Genomic DNA, 19,812 nt, shown 5'->3' with positions numbered 1-19,812 from the left:
CTGAACCTTTGTTATCCCAGCCATTGAAAGATGTGGACAAAACATGGTCACAACGTTACAGATATGCTGATGACTAAAAGAATGGTGGCTTAGTGTATTAAAAAAAAAACAGAGGCAAGCAGGTAGGATGGCAACCTTTGTGACACACTTTCCTTCATCTGTATGCAAGAGCCTGTAAAGAAAATGATGGTTTTCCTTTGTATAAAAAAGCCTGTCTGTGTCATTCCCAGATTTCACCTCTTGGTGTAGCAGGAAATGCCACGTGTGACTGAAGCTGTGACAAGCCAAAGTGCACCTGGACACAGCAAATAGAATCTGCTGTGTGGCTGCCTGTGGCCTTTAGAGCTTGTGCCTGGTTTTGGTGATGAATGTGCAAAATGTGAAAGTAGCTGCTACTGCCTCCTGCTCTGACAGCTTCAGTGGAGAGATTATAGGGAGTCTGTTGTAGGAGCAGCTCTCCTGTGTCTGCCATTGCCTCTTGTACAGGTGTTTCTAGGGTGATTCCCAGGTGAGTTCAGGGCTTTGGGGAGATGTGCCAGTGCAGAATATCCTGCTTGGTCCAGTTCCATGGCTGACCCTGGAGCAGCACAGCTCTGTGTGAAGGATGCAGAATCTGTGGGGGGTGTGGGAGCTGTAAACTTCACTCAGCTGTCCTGGGTCAAGTTTGGGTTAAAACAGGTTTGGCAGCACCATTTCCCCCTCTCATGGGTGGGTGCAGGAGCTGTGCTCACACCCAGAGGCTCCCAGGAAGACGTTCTGGAATGCAGAATTTCTGCACTTAGCCAACCCAACAGCCTGACCCTCCTCCCTGCCAGGTCTGTGTCAAAGCCACTGAATGCAAATGACCAAGTCATTAAACAATTAGCCGAATTTACATGGGCCATTCTAAGCCTGGATAATCATCTGGCTGGGATTCTGAGCATGCTTATCTTCCTCTGGCAGAGTCAGCCTGCTGGGGCTGGCACTGTTCAACCAAGCTAACCTCTGGCTTCCATGGACTTAGAACTGTCCTACAGCAGGAGAAAAAACTGGACTTGGATCAATTCTGCCAGACTAAGCGGAGGTAGGCTTTGTTTAAAAGAAGGGAGCAGCAAATACAGTAGAAACACAGCTCCCTGCAGTCCCCAGGTGGTGCTAACTGCAGTAGCTGTGCATGTTCCAGGCACAGGCAGGTTATCAAGGCAGATGGTGCAGCCTTAATGCTGCTTAGGAGCAGGAACAGCTTGTGGCAGCCATACTAACACAGAGAGTAAACTTTTCTCCTGCTGCAACTCTGCTCATTCTCGATGGATAAGATACATGGTCTCAGTTACTCAAGGGAATTTGTAGGCTCTAAGGCTGGATGACATATCGGGGCTTCAGGTTCATTCCTTATCCTAAAGCAACATCAGCCTGAGCAAGTGCAAGATTTCAGTTTCTTAGCCTCAACATGACTGAATGCAGAGAGACTGCTTTAAGCCAGCTTGTTCTATTTGTGTTCTAAGGTATGGATGAGGGCAGGCAGACCTAGCTCCTGTGGGTAAGTATGCAGGAGCACCAGTAAAGATGGTTTTAAAAAGGAGAGGGAGCAGGGGAGACAAAGATTTAAGTGACTCCTTGCAATTTCTCAGTGGAAGGACATAAAAGTAAAGCCAAACATTCATGTCTGCATTCCTGTGGGGCATCCTTGGCTTTTAAGAAAGGTACTGACAGCAATTTCTAAAAACATGCCATTTCTGTCTGGGTTCTGACACTCCATCCCAAAAATGTGCCCTCTAAGTTAAAACAAAACCCATGTCCATGTTCTGGAGGAGGCTCAGCCAGCCATGCAGTGCTGCTGCTCCTGCCCGAGGGAAGCAAGCCCGTGAGACACACCTGCCCCATCGCGGATGACGGAGCTGAGCTTGGAGCTGAAGAGCACATCCACGTGGTTCAGGATGAACTCCACCACCACCGACTGGATCCGCACCTCCATGAATGCGGCCGTGCCGCTGAAGCAGGCGGACTCGATCTGCTTGGACCTGCAGAGGGACACAGGACAGGGAAGAGGCTCCTGCTGGGCGAGGCCTGGGCACCTGTGGGGCTGCAGGGCCTGGGGCTCGGGCACAAAGGGCTTCAGGGCACTTCTGGGGTTAAATCTCAGCAACGCTCACACATGATCACTGGCTTTATGTGGGGATTGATGGCCAAACTTCAGATCCAGGTTCAAGCCTTACTGATGGGGCAAGAGGAACACTGGGCTGGGAGGAAAAGGGAGTATGGGACAGGTCTGAATTGAGGTTAATATGCTGAACAGCCAAAATCAAGAGCTTTTTGTTAACTCATTTCCATGACTGGCATAGTTTAAGGCAGTGCTGCTGTATAAACCTACTGTGGCCTCTAAGAGGATTTTCCCTCAAGCAGGGAGTGTCTCCACCTGATGCTACTGAGTGAATGCCCCAGGACTCACCAAAGCAAACTCAAACACGAGGTCACTGCACTGCTTGTGGGAGAACTGCCAGAAAGAGAAGCCCACGTGCATGAACTAGGAGAGTCCGAGGGCAGATTGGACAGGGCTTGGAGCAACCTAGGGAAGGTGTCCCTGCCCATGGCAGGGGTGGCACTGGATGAGCTTTAATACCCCTCCCAATCCAAACCTTTCTGGGATTCCGTGATGAACTGTACACTCAGATTTCTCAGGTTGGTAAAAATAGCAGGTCAGAAATCAGTACAATAAAGGGCAGGGGGATAATAATTTTATTTTAAAGCAAAATTTTTAAGTTACACCATTAATTTTAAAGTGCCCAATCATCCAGATTCAAAACAGATTTATCCAAGTTAATTTCTGTAAGTTTGAATTCTTGCAGCCAAAGGCTGTCAAATTAGACTCTAGAGACTTAAGCAGTGGGAAATCAGTGATGCCACTGTAGAAATTCTCCTGGATGATCAAGGACACGTCAGCCTCATCCAACCAAGAGAAGAGAAATTATCCTCTAAAAGAGGGCTCAGGGAATTCTTCCTTGTCACTACTGACAGAACTGCAGCCAGTGGAACTGTGTTGTGTGAGACAGGATAACACAGGGGCTGTTTTACATCACTAGGTCAGGAACTTGCCAGCTGATCTTAAATCCTGCTTAGAATAATTTCCCATATTTTACAGGAGGAGAAGAGTACACTGGGTGAAGAGAGGAAGAGCTCTTTCCAGCTGCTGAAAGTTGGGATTTTCTGGAGTATCTGTTGCTCATGAATGTAAACATTTCTTTTGTATTGAAATGGGAAAATCCCAGAGTACCTGAGGAGGTTTGGAGCCCAGACGATGGCCAAGTTCTTGGTGTGCATATTTGTGATGGAGCAATAATCAGCCAGACGAGCCAAGTGTCTCATTAGGAACTCCAGTGTCCTGGAAAACAGGAGAGAGGCAAATGTTCAGCACCACTGAGCAAAGCCAGGACATGATCCACAGCACAAACCCAGCTCATTATTTCCTTGTGGTTTGGCAGCTCCCAAAAAGGAATGCTGAACTCCTTCCCCTCAGCCCCATGGTGGACCTGGCTTTGGCAATACTGACACAAGCTGGGCTGAGGGGAGACTCTCCTGACTGGTCCAGGCTCAAGGAAAGGACAGTTCCAGGAAAAACCCTTTGCAGGTGTGTGGGGCTGTGAGGGGCTGCTCAGGGATGTGTGGGGAAGGATGTGGAATGTTAATCCTGGGATGGGGGGAATATTGATTTAGACACCCCAGAACACTGAAAATACTGGCTGCAGGTTTCTCAGAGGTGGGTAAGGCAGATAGAAGGTTAAATTTCAGAAGGCTTCTGTTCACATTAAAATGCTGAGATTTGTATATTAAGCACTGTTGTGTTTGATATACGTTAGGGAGGAGGGAGCAGGAGGTGGCAGTGAAAATGCTGCTGTACCCTCCTGGTGCCCCTGGCTTATGTGTGTCTCACAGCCTATCCTTTTTGAGGGGAAGGGAGATGGAACAGAGAGGGTGTTCTGGGGCTCAAAATTCCACAAATAGACAAGACTGGAAGCGAAGAAAATGGCTCTGTCAGAAAACCAAACAGACACCTCCTGCCTGCAACTTCTCATCACTGAGTAGCAGAAAAGTAAAGCGTTTCTTCCTTTTTCCAAGCAAAACCTGGGAAAGGAGAGCACCCTGTGACCTACAGCATTCCACATCCTGCCGTTGGCTGTGCCCCCTCCCTGAAAGTCACACGCTGCTGGTACCAGAACCCAGTTTAATCAGGCCCATGAAGTAAAAATCATTTCAGGGAAAAGGTGAATGGAAAAGAAAGAGATCAGTTTATTTCTGAAAGGGCCACACCCCCTCAATGAACATCAATATTGCAATTAGTTACAAGTAGCAGCTGTTGCACCAACTAGCCAACCTTCTTTGAAGAGCAAGTAACACAGTTGTAGTTTATAACACATCAGTTAAATTCCAGTTAACTTTTGTAATTAGTTATTTATACCACTCATTGCAGCATTGCAGTTGTCCAGCTAATTACCACACATCACAGTAACTGAAATTTAAACATTTATTGGTAGAAATGACTATAAATAGTTATCAATAGCTGTCCTCATGTGTTACACCTGACCCCTTAGACCAGAATTCTGACTTCACCTGTAGATTAACATACATTAACATACAACAATAATCAATTGATGATTGTAATGAAGTATTCTAATTAGGCATCAATAGCCAAATACTGCCTGCATTCACCCCAAATGGTCACCTAAACCACGGGGACACATCAGGGGAGCTGGCCCAGCCAATTAAAATAGTTACCTATCTGTAAATAACTTCCACTATTTCTAGCAATTACAATTCACAATTAGTCAATGCTACATACCATGCATCACTAGTTATTACTATGAAAGTCTCATTAACATACAGTATTCTATATAGTTATTAAAGCCAATCACCAATACCAATTTGTCTGATCTTTTCACCAGACCCTGCCATAATTTTTAATAATAAAGACTGTTAAAATGTTGTTGTTCTTAGTCAAGACTCATTACCATATAGCATGATTTCTTATTACTACTAATTATCTTGAATATAGTATTTTAATTGGTGATTTTTAAACACCATCTTATGCTACTCTAATACATTACACTAGTATAATTTAATTACATCAACTATTCTCAGAGTACTGTTGTTATTTGCTAGTTACTATTATTGCAGGGAGGGGCAAACTGGAGACAAAATACAGTGGACCAGGTCTGGCTGAAGGCCTGAGCAATTTTTTGGCTATATTTCACTTTTTTTTAAAGTGCTCTAAGCACTGGTATTATGCCTGCCCCACAATAAAACTGCTTCCTTTCTCTGACATTTCCTGTTTCCCTCCCAGATGGAGTTTCCAAGGACCTGAAGTAAGACCATGTTTAGTGGACAGTGTTTGGTAAGGAGCTAATTAAAATATAAACCAACTTTCTACAGCCATAACCATTTCAATATGCAGAGGCACAGTGTGGCTGTCTTGAGAGGGAAACTGGAATTCCTCTCACAAAATGTCCACATCACCCCAAAGGCTGCACTCACCTGTAGTGGGGAGGGGGCAGCTGCTGGATCACATCGTGGATCTTAACCAGCCTTTCCTCATCTGTAGCAGCAGAAACAGCATCCTGGAATGAGGCAGGAAAGGATTTAGCTGCAAATAAATCCCCAGTGTGCCAGCCTTGGCAGTGAGGTAGGTTTTGTTGCTCTTCTCCCTCTTGGGTAAGGGAGTCTGTCTTAGTGACTGAGCAGCATATGGATCATGTAAGGAAGGGCAAGTAAGCCATGACCTGGGGCATGTTAATGGCACAGAGAACTCCTGCAGAAGACATTCAGCCCAGAGCAGCATTTGGTTCCAATCCCATTCCTGGGATAGGGCAAATGAGAGGGGAATTCCTGCAAAGCATGGGAGTTGTACCAGGGACCATCTTCTGTGGCCCCACACGTGGAACCAACACAGTGTGGCACAGGCGACAAAGGCACCTCTGAATGACCTAAAGGGGACACAGAAAAGGCCCCTCAGACCCCGGGGCACTGCTAGCCCCTTCTGGAATGGCAGGGTGGAATCAGGAGTGTGGGCAGCACAGTATCAGACTGGCAATTTTGGTGACACACCCTTCTGATGGCTCTAAAAACCCCAACTGAGACAGAGCAGACAGAGAGGGAAGTGTGTGGAAGGCAGGTCCAGCTTCCAGGACTTCTCTGCTCTACCAGCTGAAGGCCCACCGAAGGGGGAAGTGCCCCACATTTGTCTCACACTCACAGAGAACTTCTCGTAGAGCTGGTAGGTGAGCAGGGGGTTGGGGAGCTCTCGGAAGTACAGCTTGCACAGGGAGCCCACACAGTGGATGTCCTGGATGTAAATGTCCTTCGTCAGGTCAGGAATCTGCTCAGAGTCAAACTCATGGCTGGCAACGAGAACCGAGAAATGGGTGAAGGGCTTTGAGGAGGAGGAATGAAATCAAACCCAGAACAAATTACAGCAAGGCTTTCCTGATTTACAGGAAAAAATAAACACTTAGTCACCAAAACCACATAACCCATGACTGTGGGGCAGCCAGTGGGGATATTTTTCTAAAAAGAGACTTTTCCTTTTTCTAATAAAGCATTTTCAGTTAATTTTACAACCAACTGGCTGCAATCCCTTTTGCTGCATCAGGGCTTTTCGCAAAGTCTCCAGAGAGCATCTTCCAAGACCACAAGTTTAACTCCCAAGGGTTTGCCCATAGGAACAATGAAAGCTGCTGTCCCTCTGCATTTCAAAGGCCTGGAAATGGCAATGATGAAGTCCTGCCAGCAGCACTTCCATCAGCAGCACATGGAAACCAGTGCATGCAGGAATTCCTGGGGGATGAGCTGGTGAGCTGAGCCTGCCTCTGCTAGAGGGAGAAGACAGCCAGGAACCACATGAATAAAACCCCACAGAACTCTCTTGGTTTTTCAGAGAGAGAAAAAACCCCAATCACCAATGTTTATGAAATAAAAGCTGAGCTCAGAAGGCTGAGGGCTGGCTTGCTGCTGGCATATATGCTGGGAAGTGCTGTTTCCAACTAGCAAGACACTCCAGGGTGATGAGAGCTGTGAGCCAGGCTCTGGGAGCTGGAGAACCTTGGGGTCCCTGCCAGAGTCTTTAGGCTGCTCACAGCCATGGGGACTCATCCTGCCAGCACTGCAACCACAGTGAAGGTTGGCCATCCCTGTCCCTGTCCTGTCCCACACCCAAAGCTGGCAGGTTGTGGCCAGAGGGTCACACAACCCCTGAGCTCACCCTGCCTGTGGAGCAGAACATGCCCAGGGCTCCAGGTGTGTTTGTAGCTGAGCCCTCCTGGAATCAGGATGAACTCCTTCCATCCCTGGACATGGACACTGCTCATGGAAAGCCTTTCAGTCTCACCAGACAAGGGGCAGAAGTGGTCCCCACCTTCTCAGGGTGAACAGCCCATCCCTTCCTCATCCTGAAGACAGCAGAGGAAGAAAGGAAAAAGTTTTCCACAGGCATCTTCCGACTCACTCCTGGCTCACATCTGGGACAGAAACTCAGCTCCTGCACTTGGCTCTACAGAAAAGCCCAGGAAGGCACCAGCCCACCCCACACAAAAATACTCAGCCCTGGCTCAAACTCCCTGCCCATATCCTGCCCTACTCCAGTGGTTTTTTCGAGGAATAAAGCTCACACTCTGTCAAATGTGCCCTTGCAGAAGTGAGTATGGAGGAAGAGAGGAATGCCCCACCACATTCAACCCTCCTCCTCTCTGCACTGGCTGTTTCCAGAGCTACATGTTATTTCTTCTGACCCAAAGGAAGATTTTGTTAGGTGAAGAACAACTCCACAGCTTCTCAAAAGGAGCTAGGATACCAGGATACAGGGATCAACACCCCAAATCAACAGTGGCTGTTTGCTCACCTGCCAAATAAAGGCAGCTACTGCCCTACTGAAGAGCCAACATCTGTCCCATGGAAATCTCCCACGTGGAATAAATTCTCTAACCTTCTCTCCAACCAAAAAGCCCTTTAAAGCCAGGAGAGCCAGTTCTTCTATGTGAAACCTAAGCACAGTGATTCATTTATAAGGATACTGCAGCCCCAGCTTTGGAATGAGCCTAATACCCTGTTTATACAGCTGGGAACTGCAGCAAGATGTGTCTTATGTTCATCAAACACTCAAAATCTGTAGGGATTTACATGAACAGGACAGTGTCACTAAGTTATGCCATGTACTCCCTTCCTTTTGTCTTTAGAACGTCTCAGAAACTTGGAAAACAGGCTGTCACTTCATTCTCTGCACTACAAGAGGGAATGATGCCATTACAATTTTAGAAAACCATTTTTAAAGCACCTTTGATACACAATGAAGGAAAAAATGGTCTTAACAACGCAAAAGGAAAAAATGGACTAGGGCAGAGATTAGATGGGTGGTCCAGCACAAGGCAAAATAGGGAATAAAGGGATATAACTGAAGCAATGGCAAATGTTTTATTCAGTCACAGCTCCAGAGCCCCAGTCAGAGCCTTTAGATCCTGCATATCAAAACCTTGGGACCAGATTTTTAAAATGGGACTTGCTGGGATAAGAAACAGGATTAATCTGAACCAGAACAAACCCATCCATCCAAGGGTTTGAACATCCACTGCACCAGCTCAAACCTGCCCACTGAACTGGGGGACAGCTGGTACAAAAAAGACACTCTGCCCATGGCAAACAGCCCTGTGCTGCCTCAGCCAGGCCGTGGGCCCAGGAGCGGTGCTGGTCAGTCTCATCCACTCAGCACATCAATGCTCCACAGCAGAACATTCTACACCAAACGACAGGAAGACAACAGCCTCATGAAAGAAGAAAGGAAGTTTGCTGTTGTGGGAACAGCTCCTAATCAGAACACACTCCTGGCCCTTCCCTGTGCAGCACAGCAATGCCCCTCACCAGACTCAGGCACACATCCTTAGCACATTCCCAATTAACTGCTGGTAAGCCAGGAGCCCAAGGCAGCAGGGAGAAACACTGGCTGCTCCAAAGGGCTCCTGGAGAGAGAAAGAACAGAAATGGAACATGCCAGCACAGTGACACCAGGATCCTGATACTTTATCCTGAAGGGAAGCTTCCAGCAGGACGATGTGCAGAGGAAGGCCAGGCTGTGCCCTGCCCCACCGGGCAGGCTCTTACCGGAGTTTCTGGATGTTGGAGGCGATCCCGGAGAGCCGGTAGATCCCATCCACAATGCCGTGCTTCTCGATGAACTCCGTGCAGCTCTTGAGGACCTGGGGCACTGAACAACAGCAGCCACGGTTAGTACACACCTACTTCAGGCTGTGCTCTTGGCAGCTGCCATAAACTGCTCCCACCTGGGCCCTGGCTTCAGTTCCTCCTTAGGGGAGAATGCCTGTAGGAAATTTAACTTCAGTGTCGACGTGGAAACTGGTCAGAGGTGTTCCTGCTTTAACAAGGGAATGCCAGAATATGAATCAGGTCAAAAAAGGCCAGTTCTGGTCAGAGACAGTGAAGGTTCCATGGCAACTCCCACGGGAACTGTGGCGTGAAATCCCATTCCAGAAGAGCTGGAATAAATACTATCTTTCATATCTATACAGGATTAACCTGTCCTGCTTGGTTTAAGGAAATACGAACATCAGGGGGATGCTACTTTTGATGGCACAGACAGGAGAGCTTTTAGAACTGATAATTTCATCCCAAATGTCTGCCAGAGCATGGCTGGATATGGAGAGCTCCACAGCATCCCACACTCACAGAAAGTGCAGACAGAGCAGGGAATGACAGAATGGAAAAATCAGCCTAGGGGATATAATTAGGTGTCAAGTTAATATTACAGCCGCTTCACCACCCCATTCCTTCCAGCTGGCTTCCCAGGCTCATGCACATCCAGTGCTGGAACTCTGTGTCCATCCATGCAAGCTTGAGGAGGAGCAAATCACCAGATTTACAAAAGGCAGTAAAACTACCCCAAACATAGAGAGAAAACCAGGATCAAGCTCCTATGAGCATCAGCAAACCTTCATGGAAAAAGCTGGGATCCCTGTGGACCCCCTGCCAGGCAGCTTTTTGCAGCAGCTCCTCTGCTGATCTCAGTGTGTTCTTTAGATGCCAGGTCTGATCAGCGTGCCACGTGACATCGATGCCGAGCAGGTCATGTGGCAAATCCCCTTACACCACAGCAAATGCCATCTGCCAGGCAGCGTGCTCCCAAGTGCTGCTGCACTTGGATGCTCCATGCTCCCCCCAGCCTCCACAAGGCTGCTTCCCCAGCCTGCAGCAAACCCTCACAGCTGGAGGAAAGGCTCATTTCAGATGCCTTCCTGGAAATCAGCAGGTGTATGTATCCCCACCAGGATAAGGGGCACGTCTACTGCACTCTGGAGCACAGGAGATCGTGAAAGCTGTAAATCCTGCAGCACGTCAACCATGGGCTCAGCAGGAGCAGATTAGACCCTGCACCTGGGATGCTCCAAGGCACCTAGAGACAGCCAGAACTGAGCCAGCCAGGCTCCAGTGTTACATTCCCAGGGATGCACAGCAGCTCTCACCTGGGCAGGGCAGACTTTGAGGCAAGCAGAGCCCTTGTACATTAAGCTAAGAGCCTTGGGAACCAAGTGCTGCTTTTTGGGGAACAAAAACCAGTGGAGGTGAAGCCTTGTGCTACCTCAGCATCGGGAAGCTTCCAAGGAGGACCACAGCTGATGGCTTCAGGAACCAACAGACACACTCTGAACCTGGGAAAGGCAACAGGTTCTCACGGAACACACACACAGGCCATGCTGGGGACACATCCATCAGTCATCCACAAGGACAGATCCGAGCAGAGCAGGTGGAACACTAGGCCTGAAAGTCTCATAGTGTCTCAAAAACACTTTTGGAGGTTAACACTTAAGCCTTTATTCAAAAAGATTCAACACCTCTTGAAGGAGGAAGTTTTTAAGGCTGGAAGTGGACAGGGAAGGAGTTCTATCCTACTCAAGCAGTGGCCAGAAAGGGCTGAAGTGTGCATTGTATGGCACTACGGCATTGGGAGATGCGTGGGGCCCAGGCGTGACCTGTGCAGGCAGCAGAGGTGGCACAGCTCCATCCTGTGCAGAAAAGGACAAGGACAAGGCTCTGGGTGCTGACATAGCCACTAGTGTTTGACCCCTGTGGGAGAAGAAACCCCAGACTGCCAGACAGACCTGAACCAAGACCTTGTGGGATGTCCCTGTGTGTCTGTCCCACAACCACCCCTTACAATGGGCCAGAGGTCACAGATCTCACCAGTGACCTGCACAGGGCTCAGCCCCTGATCAGCAGCATTTCCTGCATGCATAAGTCCCAGAGGATTTGGCAAAGTTTTCCCAAGCTTGAAAGCGCTGTGACAACTGCTAAAGCTGCAAATCCCAAAGACCTTAATGATCCATACTGCAACCACAGGATGGGTCCCCTGGAATCAGTAGAGCCTGCTAAATAAGTAAATCAAGATGCAAATAAATAAACAGGCTAATAAATCAAGAAGCAAACACACCAAGAGGCAGATAAATAAACAGCACTTGCCCTGCCTGCCCCATTGCCAGCAGGAAACCTGGAGTGACAGTGGAGCAGGGCAGGGGAGCCAAAGGGAAGGCAGGGCTGCAGCACCAATGCTCTCCCTCAAGTTCTCTTTTGTCATGGAAGGGCCTCGGCACAGTGAGAGTAATTAACATACCCTGAAAAGATCTCAGCAGGCTTGTTCCATGCATCTCCTCATCTGGTTACCAGGACAATCTGTTCTTCAAGCTAAATATACCATACCAGCACCATGGATATTTTGGGGGAATTCTGCAGGGTTGGAGAAAGGACTGAAGTTCAAGTAGGGCTAAAATTGTACCTGAGGGGCTTGTGCTGGAATGGTGACTTCATTTTTCTGATTTCTGAACAAAGATGACCCCTGGCCATTGGGTGTGTGCTTAACCTCCCTCTGCCCTTTGAATCCCCAGCCCTTTAATACCCATTTTAGAGATATACATCCACACACGGAGGGAACAGTGACTGTTCCCTCAGAAGGAAAAGGCAGGATGATAGCACAAGCCAAGACCTAATTTTGCAAATGTCAAGTGTGCCCAGACCAACATCTACAGCAGCTTCTGACACTGTGACTTTTTCGGGTACCATGTCCATCTGCTGCAGAAATCCCTCCCCTGCAGGTGAACTTCTCAGTTCAGGAACTGATTTTGGCTTCTAGATCCCAAATCACAACCCAGATTTGAACCAGACAGGTACCTCAGCCTCATCTCAGCAGGGAACCAAAGGAGATTTCCTCTCACAGGATGCACCAGCAGCAATACTAAAGTTCTACTAATGGCAGTTAATTACTGTGGTTTCCTGCAATTACAAAAGCCAGACTCCATGACACACCTGGTTTGCATCAAGAGCCATAAGGGCCCACCTGGGTCAGCACCTGGATCCTGGCAATGCCCAGGGGGGAAGAAACAAGTGACACACTCAGTGCATTCCTGCAGCCCCATCCAGGGAACTGGGTCAGGGAACCTCTGAGCCCAGAACTGGTGCCTGGGTTATCCAGCCAAGCACACAGCCCTGCCGAGTGCCACATTCCCAAGCAAGTAACAAAAATCACTGATCCTTGGTGGGATTTTAGTCCTTTTCTGAGCCATGGGGTCTTTGGCCAGTGACTCCAGAAAACCTCCCAGCAGTGCAGTCACTGCCTCAGTTGCAGGCAGCTAAAATGCACTGCCAGGTGCTGCCTGGGAACTGCCAGCTCTGCAAGGACACTGCACACGCCTCCCTCTGAAACAATCACCCCTCCCTCCTTCCCTCCATCCAACACCAGGTGCTTCCAGGAAATCAAGTGCAAAGGGCTGGAAATGTGGATGCCTCACCAATGGGGACCCCAGCACATTTCACCATCACAGCAGCCAAAGGAATTAATTCAAGTCCTTCCAGAGCATCTCTCAGCTGCTTTGAAAGGTTTATTGCATCTCTGAGGGCTTGTTAACTGCTTAATTCTCTGCCATTAAGAGGAAGCAGAAGTTCTATGGTTTTCATTCTGAAAAACATTTCATCCTCTCACATGAGGCATATTTCCTTTCCTATCATGTTGATGGGTGGGGTTTTCTTTTTTAATATTTTGTAATGTTCCCTCCCTGGGCTTTCAGAGGCTTGTTTGTGTTGTGTTTTATTTTATTTTATTTTCTTAACACGTTACTGGAATCAGAAGTGTTTGTTCAGCCTAGGGCATGAGGCCTCCCACCAAGCCCCCCTCTGGCACTGGCATTTTCCCAAAATACAGCAGTGGGGTGCAGGTCCCACAGGCCAGACCTTGGGGCTGGACAATGGCCCAGAGCACCTGGGTGGCTGCTCCTCACTGAATTCCACACATAGCAAACCCACAAGGGAGCTCAGGCTCCAGGAGCACTGCAAACAGACTGCCCGAGCTCTGCCTCAGCAGAGGTGACAGCCAGCATGCAGTGCCAGCAGACTTGGGACGCACACTGACAATCCAGACCTGAGTAACAGAAGGTTAAAGGCTGTTTTGAGCCACCAGGATAGAAACTGGAACAATCAGCATTCAGATAAAATGCAGGCGGAGAAGCTCACCCCTGGCTGTCTAGGCTGCTTTTGGGAAGAGCTGGGAAGGACAGGCAGGGGAAAAGCCAGCAAAGGACACACAGCCAGCGCAGCACAAACGGTGCCACTGCAGCCAGATGAGCCCCTTTCTTGGAATTCTGAGCCTGGCCAAGGCTGACAACTTCCAAATATCTGGAATTAGCCACATAAATCCCAACTCCCCTGTCATTAATGAGGGATTATGTAAAAACCTAACAGGAAACATCCCCTCTTCAAGTTGCTTTTACTCCAATAATTTCCTACTTTAACTCAATTTTAGAACCATTAAGGTTGGAAAAGATCTCTAAGATCATCAAGGCCATTTTCCAAAAAACTGTCCAAATATTTCCTTAAAAAAAAAAGTAAAAACCCTGTAATATTTCAGCCTGTGACTTTTAAACTTCTCATCTCTGAAGTTCTTCCCTCCACCTTAGTTACACAAAGGTGTGAAGCAGCAGAGGAGAGAGATCAAGGATTTTCTCATGCAACAATAAAGAGGAGCTGTGTGTCATACAATACTGTACCTGCACATGCCACTCCACAGGCACATCAACCCCACCAGCCCCTGCACATTCAGAAAAACATCCAACTTTAAAAGACTCTCTTCTCAGGACTCTTGTCTCACTTTTTTCTCATTCCTAAATCTCTGTCCTCATGTTTGAGCCACCAAGAGAAATACAAGACCAACCAGACACCTTCCTTCCTTTCCAAGATGCTCAAGACCACGTTGGATGGGGCTTGGAACAACCTGGTCTAGTGGAAGGAGTTCTTGCCTGTGGCAGCAGGTGTGACTGGGTGGGATTTGAGGTCCCTTCAAACCCAAACCAGTCATGGGATTCCATGATTCTTCAACTCCCTGCCCCTCATTTCCAGGCTGTGAGCCACACTGACGTTATCCACACTGGTGATGAGTTGTGTAAAGCCCAAGCTGCCCCAGTTCCTGGTCCCAGGCACACAGTTCTGACCTAGAGTGGGACTTTTGCACTTGGGAGAGTGCAGCCACAGCAGAGCAGAGCACAACCCCTGAGCTGGATCCCTGACCCAGGCAGGGCTCACAGAGGGAGCAGCACTGGACTCTGCTTCCTCAGCCTGGAATTCTTTTATGGCAGCTCAGCCAAGACTGTGGAAAGCAAAGTGCAAAGTTCAGGCCTGGGGAACAGAAATCCCCCTTGGCTGCACCAGGCAGGGCAGGTCACTAGCCACGTCTGTCAGGTCCTGGCAGATGAGCAACCTTCCCTTGGCTGTGCCAGGACAGACTGGAATCTGAGGACTGCTCCCTGCCCACTATCCATGATGGAGATGTACAGCCAATCCCTATCCCAGGCTGCACTCACCCATTTCCCAGGGCTGGGGTTTAATTTGGTTTTGATATAAAATATCACACACTCATTAAGGCTGGAAAAGCCTCTAAGATTGAGTCCAACTGCTCTCCCAGCACTGTCATGGCTGAACCATGTCCCCAAGCGCCACAACCCCACAGCTTTTAAATCCCTAGGCAGCCTAAGCAGCTCCAATGCTTGACAGCTCCTTCAGTAAAGGAATTTTTCCTAATATCCAACAAGACACTACTAATACTCAGATTTGGCCAGTCTGCTGGAGCTTCTTTGTTTAGACCAACTACACTCCCTCCAATACACTGAGAGGGGGGGAAGTTCTCCCTGTGCTAAGAGGAGCAGGATAATAGCACAAGCAATTCCTGTACTGACTGTGACATTTCTCCTCATGTTTGCTCCCCCCACAGCTGTAGTGTTTCGAAATGCAAATTAATTTTCAACTCCCAGCTGTCCTCAGGGTCACTCAAGCACAAAGAATCCTCTCCTCGCAGCTGCAGGCAGGGCAAGGGAGAAAGGGAGAGACAAACTGGATCTTTTTTAACAGCAAAGGCTTGTGTTCCCTGCCCAGCAACTCCAAGGATGTCCCCTCATACAAGGCATTCTCACAGGGATCCCAGGTACCCCTTTGTAATGCTGACCCCATACCCAGTAATCTGAAGTTCCAGCAACTGGGAGGGCAGATGGTGAAGCAACAACAGTGCCTGTTGTGGTTGGAAATATGCTCAAAACAACTCAAAACTATTCACCTTGAAAGTATCAACTTGTGTCCAGTTAGTTTGTGAAGCAGAGAACACATCTGCAGCAAGGGGAATTCTCTACTCATCTCCAATTTGGATCAACTGTTCCCTTTTTTCCCCAGGCTGTTGGATCTGCCTTTGATGTCACACAGAGACACTCACTGCCACACCCAGGGGGACTTCAGGCACCTAAAACACTTCACAAAACACAGCTCAGCATCAGAAATGTTTGGATTTGGGATGCAAACCCAACCCAGGGAACACAAAAATGCAGGGGGAACACACAGGTGCATTTTCTTAATTTCTACAGACATTCACAACTGGATGTCACATGCCAACCTGTACTGGGACTTGGATAAATACTATTTGATATTTATATCCCACTCCTAATCTCCCAAGTACTTCCTGGGTATTAGGAATTTACTTTGTGGCACCTTGGGGGCAGATACAGGTTATTAGTTTGATTGTACAAGCCTGGAGATGGAATGGGAGATAACAAACAAGTTCCCCAAGGCCAAACACTTGCGGCAGGGACAGGTCTGAGTTCCCAGCTCAGGGCCAGAACTCTGAGTGCAACTGTGACCATTTACTGCCCGAGTCCTCTGGAGATTGATTTTGCATTTAAAAATTACTATAAATCAGGAAATACCAAAAGGAAACTGGTTTTGGCATGTTTGAGGCTGCCTGGTTTCAATAAACTGCCAATTCAATTAAAAAAGGGACAATCAGGTCAGCAGGATGGAGGGAAGAGGATGGCTAAGATTACCTGGGAGCCCAGAGGTTGTACAGCCACAGATGTCCCACACAATTCCTGCCCCAGAACACAACTTTAAAACATTTTCCCCCTCATTTACACTGTGTGTGCACAGGGCTGTGCACAACAGGGACTCAAGTGCAAGTGAAAATGCTGAGACAGGCCAGTGTTTCCCCAGTGTCTGACAGAAAACTGTTTATAGATACACAAATGCTACTGAGGGAGGCAGAGCAGGAGGATTTCCAGTGTCCCCAGTTAGGTGGCCTTGTCAGGAAACAAGATCCACCCCTGATTTGTGAACTGCAGCTCTATATATAAACAACCAAGCCCAGGTATCCAGGAGAGTAATACAGAAATTACTGGATGAGTAAGCATGCCTTGTTTTTCCTGCTCAATGGAGAAGTTAGGATCCCCTTTTTTAAAAAACACCTGAAATATGGTAGACAAGGTGAATCACCTCCAGATTTCCCCACCTGCAAGCATAAAGGAGGCAGGGACTTCAAGGGATTTGCCAAAGTCACACAAGAAATGTCTCAGCAGAAAAGAGAATTGCAAACAAAAACTTCAGAACTCTGGGTTGTGTCCTAATCACAAACTGTTTCAGGCATATAAATGCTTAAAAATAGAGACAGAAGGAAAATTGGGATAGCAGGATGCCAGAGCTGAACCTTCTTGGAGGTTTGAAACTTTTCAGTTCACATCCAAACTTGTCAGCTTGGATATTCTGAAAATACCTACTGAAAGCACAAAAATGCCCCTGGGGTTCATTACCAGAGTGAGCACAACTAACACACCCCCAGCCTCATGCAGAGCCAACATTCCCTCCCGTGCTGGAATGGCTGTGGCCCATGTCACCGTTCTGAAGGAAATGTCACATGCATGTCACACAACACCAACACTTCAATAAACCTTTGTACAGGAACAAGTTGTTACTGCCTGAACAAACCCATTGATGTGGCTGCAAGCATTCAAGGCATAACAATTACAAACATACCTGGGAATCACAGGCCAGGCTGCTGAGCTGCCACAGAACTCCACGGAGCTGCAGGTAAAAACTGAGGGGCTATTTCACATGGAAGCTCTGCAAATATTCCAAAGTCTTTCTGAAGAGAAAACCTTGGAGCAAAGCCATCATGAGCAGGGATTGCACCTGGGGCATCAGAACACTGAATCCCAGACAAGTTTGGGTCGAAAGGGACCTTAAAGCTCCCTTAGTCCTACCCCTGTGATGGACCGGGACAGGGCAGTAACAGGGAATGGGAACTGGTTATATTCACTCTCTTGGAGTAAAAAGAGCAAGAAAAACTGAAATTATTTAATCTGTAAGACTCCGCTGTCCTGAATTCCCAAACAAGTCTTCCTTCAGGATGGCAAAGATTCCAAGCCACCCAGGCAGCCTTTTATTGTAATTATAATTCTGAGCTGGTAAAAGGGGCTCCTCACATCAATACCACGAGCCAAAGGGGTGACACAGATTGCCAATCCTGTGCTTGAGCTATGGGGAACCAGGCTTAAAGAGATCCCAGCCAAGAGGCTGCCAAGATCTCATTCCTTGTGTTTCTCTGTTCTGGTAAAAGTTCCCTCTAGACCCAACTCTGCCATAAGTTACTGTCAGAGGCAAATACATTACCCAGCAGCAGGGTGGGGATGGCTCCAAGGGATGGATAACTCCAGAGGACCCCAAACAAGCCATGATGTCAGCAGGAACCCCAAGGTGCTGCTATGGACCCTGCTGAAGAGCACCTGAACCAGTACAGGAGAATGAAACCATCCCCAGCAAACACTTGCTGCTCCTGTGCAGTACATAAGGAGATGCAGATCCGCTATCTGGTATTTCCTGCTATTCTCTTCCATTTTATTCTTTTTTAATTCTACCCACCTGTCCAAATTAGTTCTGAATAAATGTGGAGAGCTGGAAGAACAGGAAAGACACAGAGCAAGATCAGGCAACTTAGTGAACTTTGTCTCTTGTAGGCATTTATATCTTCAGCATAAGTCAATGCCTCTTGCTGACCACACAGCACGGGCATTTTATAACAATTAAAAAATAATGCATAGATCCTTCACTATAGGAAACTTTTCAACTAAAAGTTCCATTTGCGAGTCTATATTTTCCAGTGATGGAGCTGATGATGTATGAATGTCAAACACATAAAGAGGTACAAAAAAAGCCTTGTGCCATTAGCTTACAAAATCATCTGTGGATACAGCTGGTGTATGATGGATTATCTCTGGAGGTGGATCTGTGACACCACCTCAGTGGGGGACCCCAGGGCTCACTTGTGCTTCAGTCCAATTGCTAAGGGAGAAAGGGTCATTTCCAACAAATGACAGGAACACTTCAGGCTTGGATGAACAAATGGTGTCCCCATGCTCTGCAGTACAAGCAACCCCAGCACGTGAGAGCCCAGCAGTATTTGAATAAAAAGTACATAGTAAACTCCTCATGTGCAACAGCTCAGGAGTCTCTCACTCACAGAATAGCAAAGTGACTTTTCCCTGGTGGGTGCAGACCCTTTCTGCTGGGTGCTGACCCCCTCCAGCCTGTGCTGACCCTTCCTGCTGGGCGCTGGCCCACCCTGGCCTGTGCTGACCCTTCCTGCTGGGTGCTGGCCCACTGCCCCCCCCCGAGCAGCCCCAGCCCTGCCTGGGTGCCCCATGGGCACTGTGGCTCCAGCAGCTCTTCAAGAACATGCCCAGTTTTCCCTGAGCCCTGCCTTTCCTTTTGCCCAGCTCCATGTTCCCCCTCACTCCCACTTGTGTCACACCCCCAGGAGCTGTGGGGAGCTCCCTGGGCAAACATTCCACAGCAGGAACCAGGGCACGGTGCAGCTGCTGCAATGCAGCACTCCACCAGCTCCCACACTCCACAAACATCCTCTGCCAGCACAAGCCCGCTAATTGGGGGTCGCGCTAAATTTAAGTTCTATTTAGTTTCCTTCAAGAAAGAAAAACTTGGGGGGGAAAAAGAATCTCTGCCCACAAAGGGAATAAGAACAAGGTCTCTTCAGGAGTCAGGAATTGGGGTGGATTGGAATTTGCTGTATCTCACAGCTCCATAAGATTGTGACAGGACACGGGGAATGGCTTGACCTGTGTCAGGGGAGGTTTAGGTTGGATACTGGGAAAAGTTTTTCCCCCAGAGGCTGCTGGCACTGCCCAGGCTCCCCAGGGAATGGGCACAACCCCGAGGCTGCCAGAGCTCCAGGAGCCTTTGGACAGCACTGCCAGGGATGCCCAGGGTGGGATTATTAGGGGGTCTGGGCAGGGCCAGGGGCTGGACCAGATAATCCTGTGGGTCCCTCCCGACTGGGAATGCCCCCTGAATTTGTAAAACAAACCAGCAAGGCAGGTGGCAACTGCACCAACCCAACTGGGAGCATTTCTGAGGGTGATGGAGACACAGCAACTCCCTGTTGAGCCTGGTCTGCTGCCAAGGGATGCTTCCCTG

General features: G+C 48.3%; 1 protein-coding gene across 7 annotated transcripts in view; it reads right to left on the bottom strand.

The window, feature by feature from the left end:
• The window catches only part of ARHGAP32 (Rho GTPase activating protein 32), a 236,190-nt gene that overhangs the window by 12,617 nt on the left and 203,761 nt on the right, over positions 1-19,812 (bottom strand). For all 7 annotated transcript variants that reach the window (XM_050983506.1, XM_050983507.1, XM_030231136.2 and 4 more), the window contains 5 exons: positions 9,118-9,220; positions 6,224-6,368; positions 5,506-5,588; positions 3,251-3,358; positions 1,855-2,000 (listed from right to left, as the gene is read on the bottom strand). In XM_050983506.1, the coding sequence (XP_050839463.1) occupies positions 1,855-2,000; positions 3,251-3,358; positions 5,506-5,588; positions 6,224-6,368; positions 9,118-9,220 (585 nt within the window). The remainder of the gene's footprint in view (positions 1-1,854; positions 2,001-3,250; positions 3,359-5,505; positions 5,589-6,223; positions 6,369-9,117; positions 9,221-19,812) is intronic.

Source organism: Serinus canaria, chromosome 24 (assembly GCF_022539315.1).
Source record: "Serinus canaria isolate serCan28SL12 chromosome 24, serCan2020, whole genome shotgun sequence".
NCBI classification, from domain to species: Eukaryota; Metazoa; Chordata; class Aves; order Passeriformes; family Fringillidae; genus Serinus; species Serinus canaria.
The sequence above is the reverse complement of the archived record's forward strand: the minus strand, read 5'-3'. Positions and strand labels throughout refer to the sequence as shown.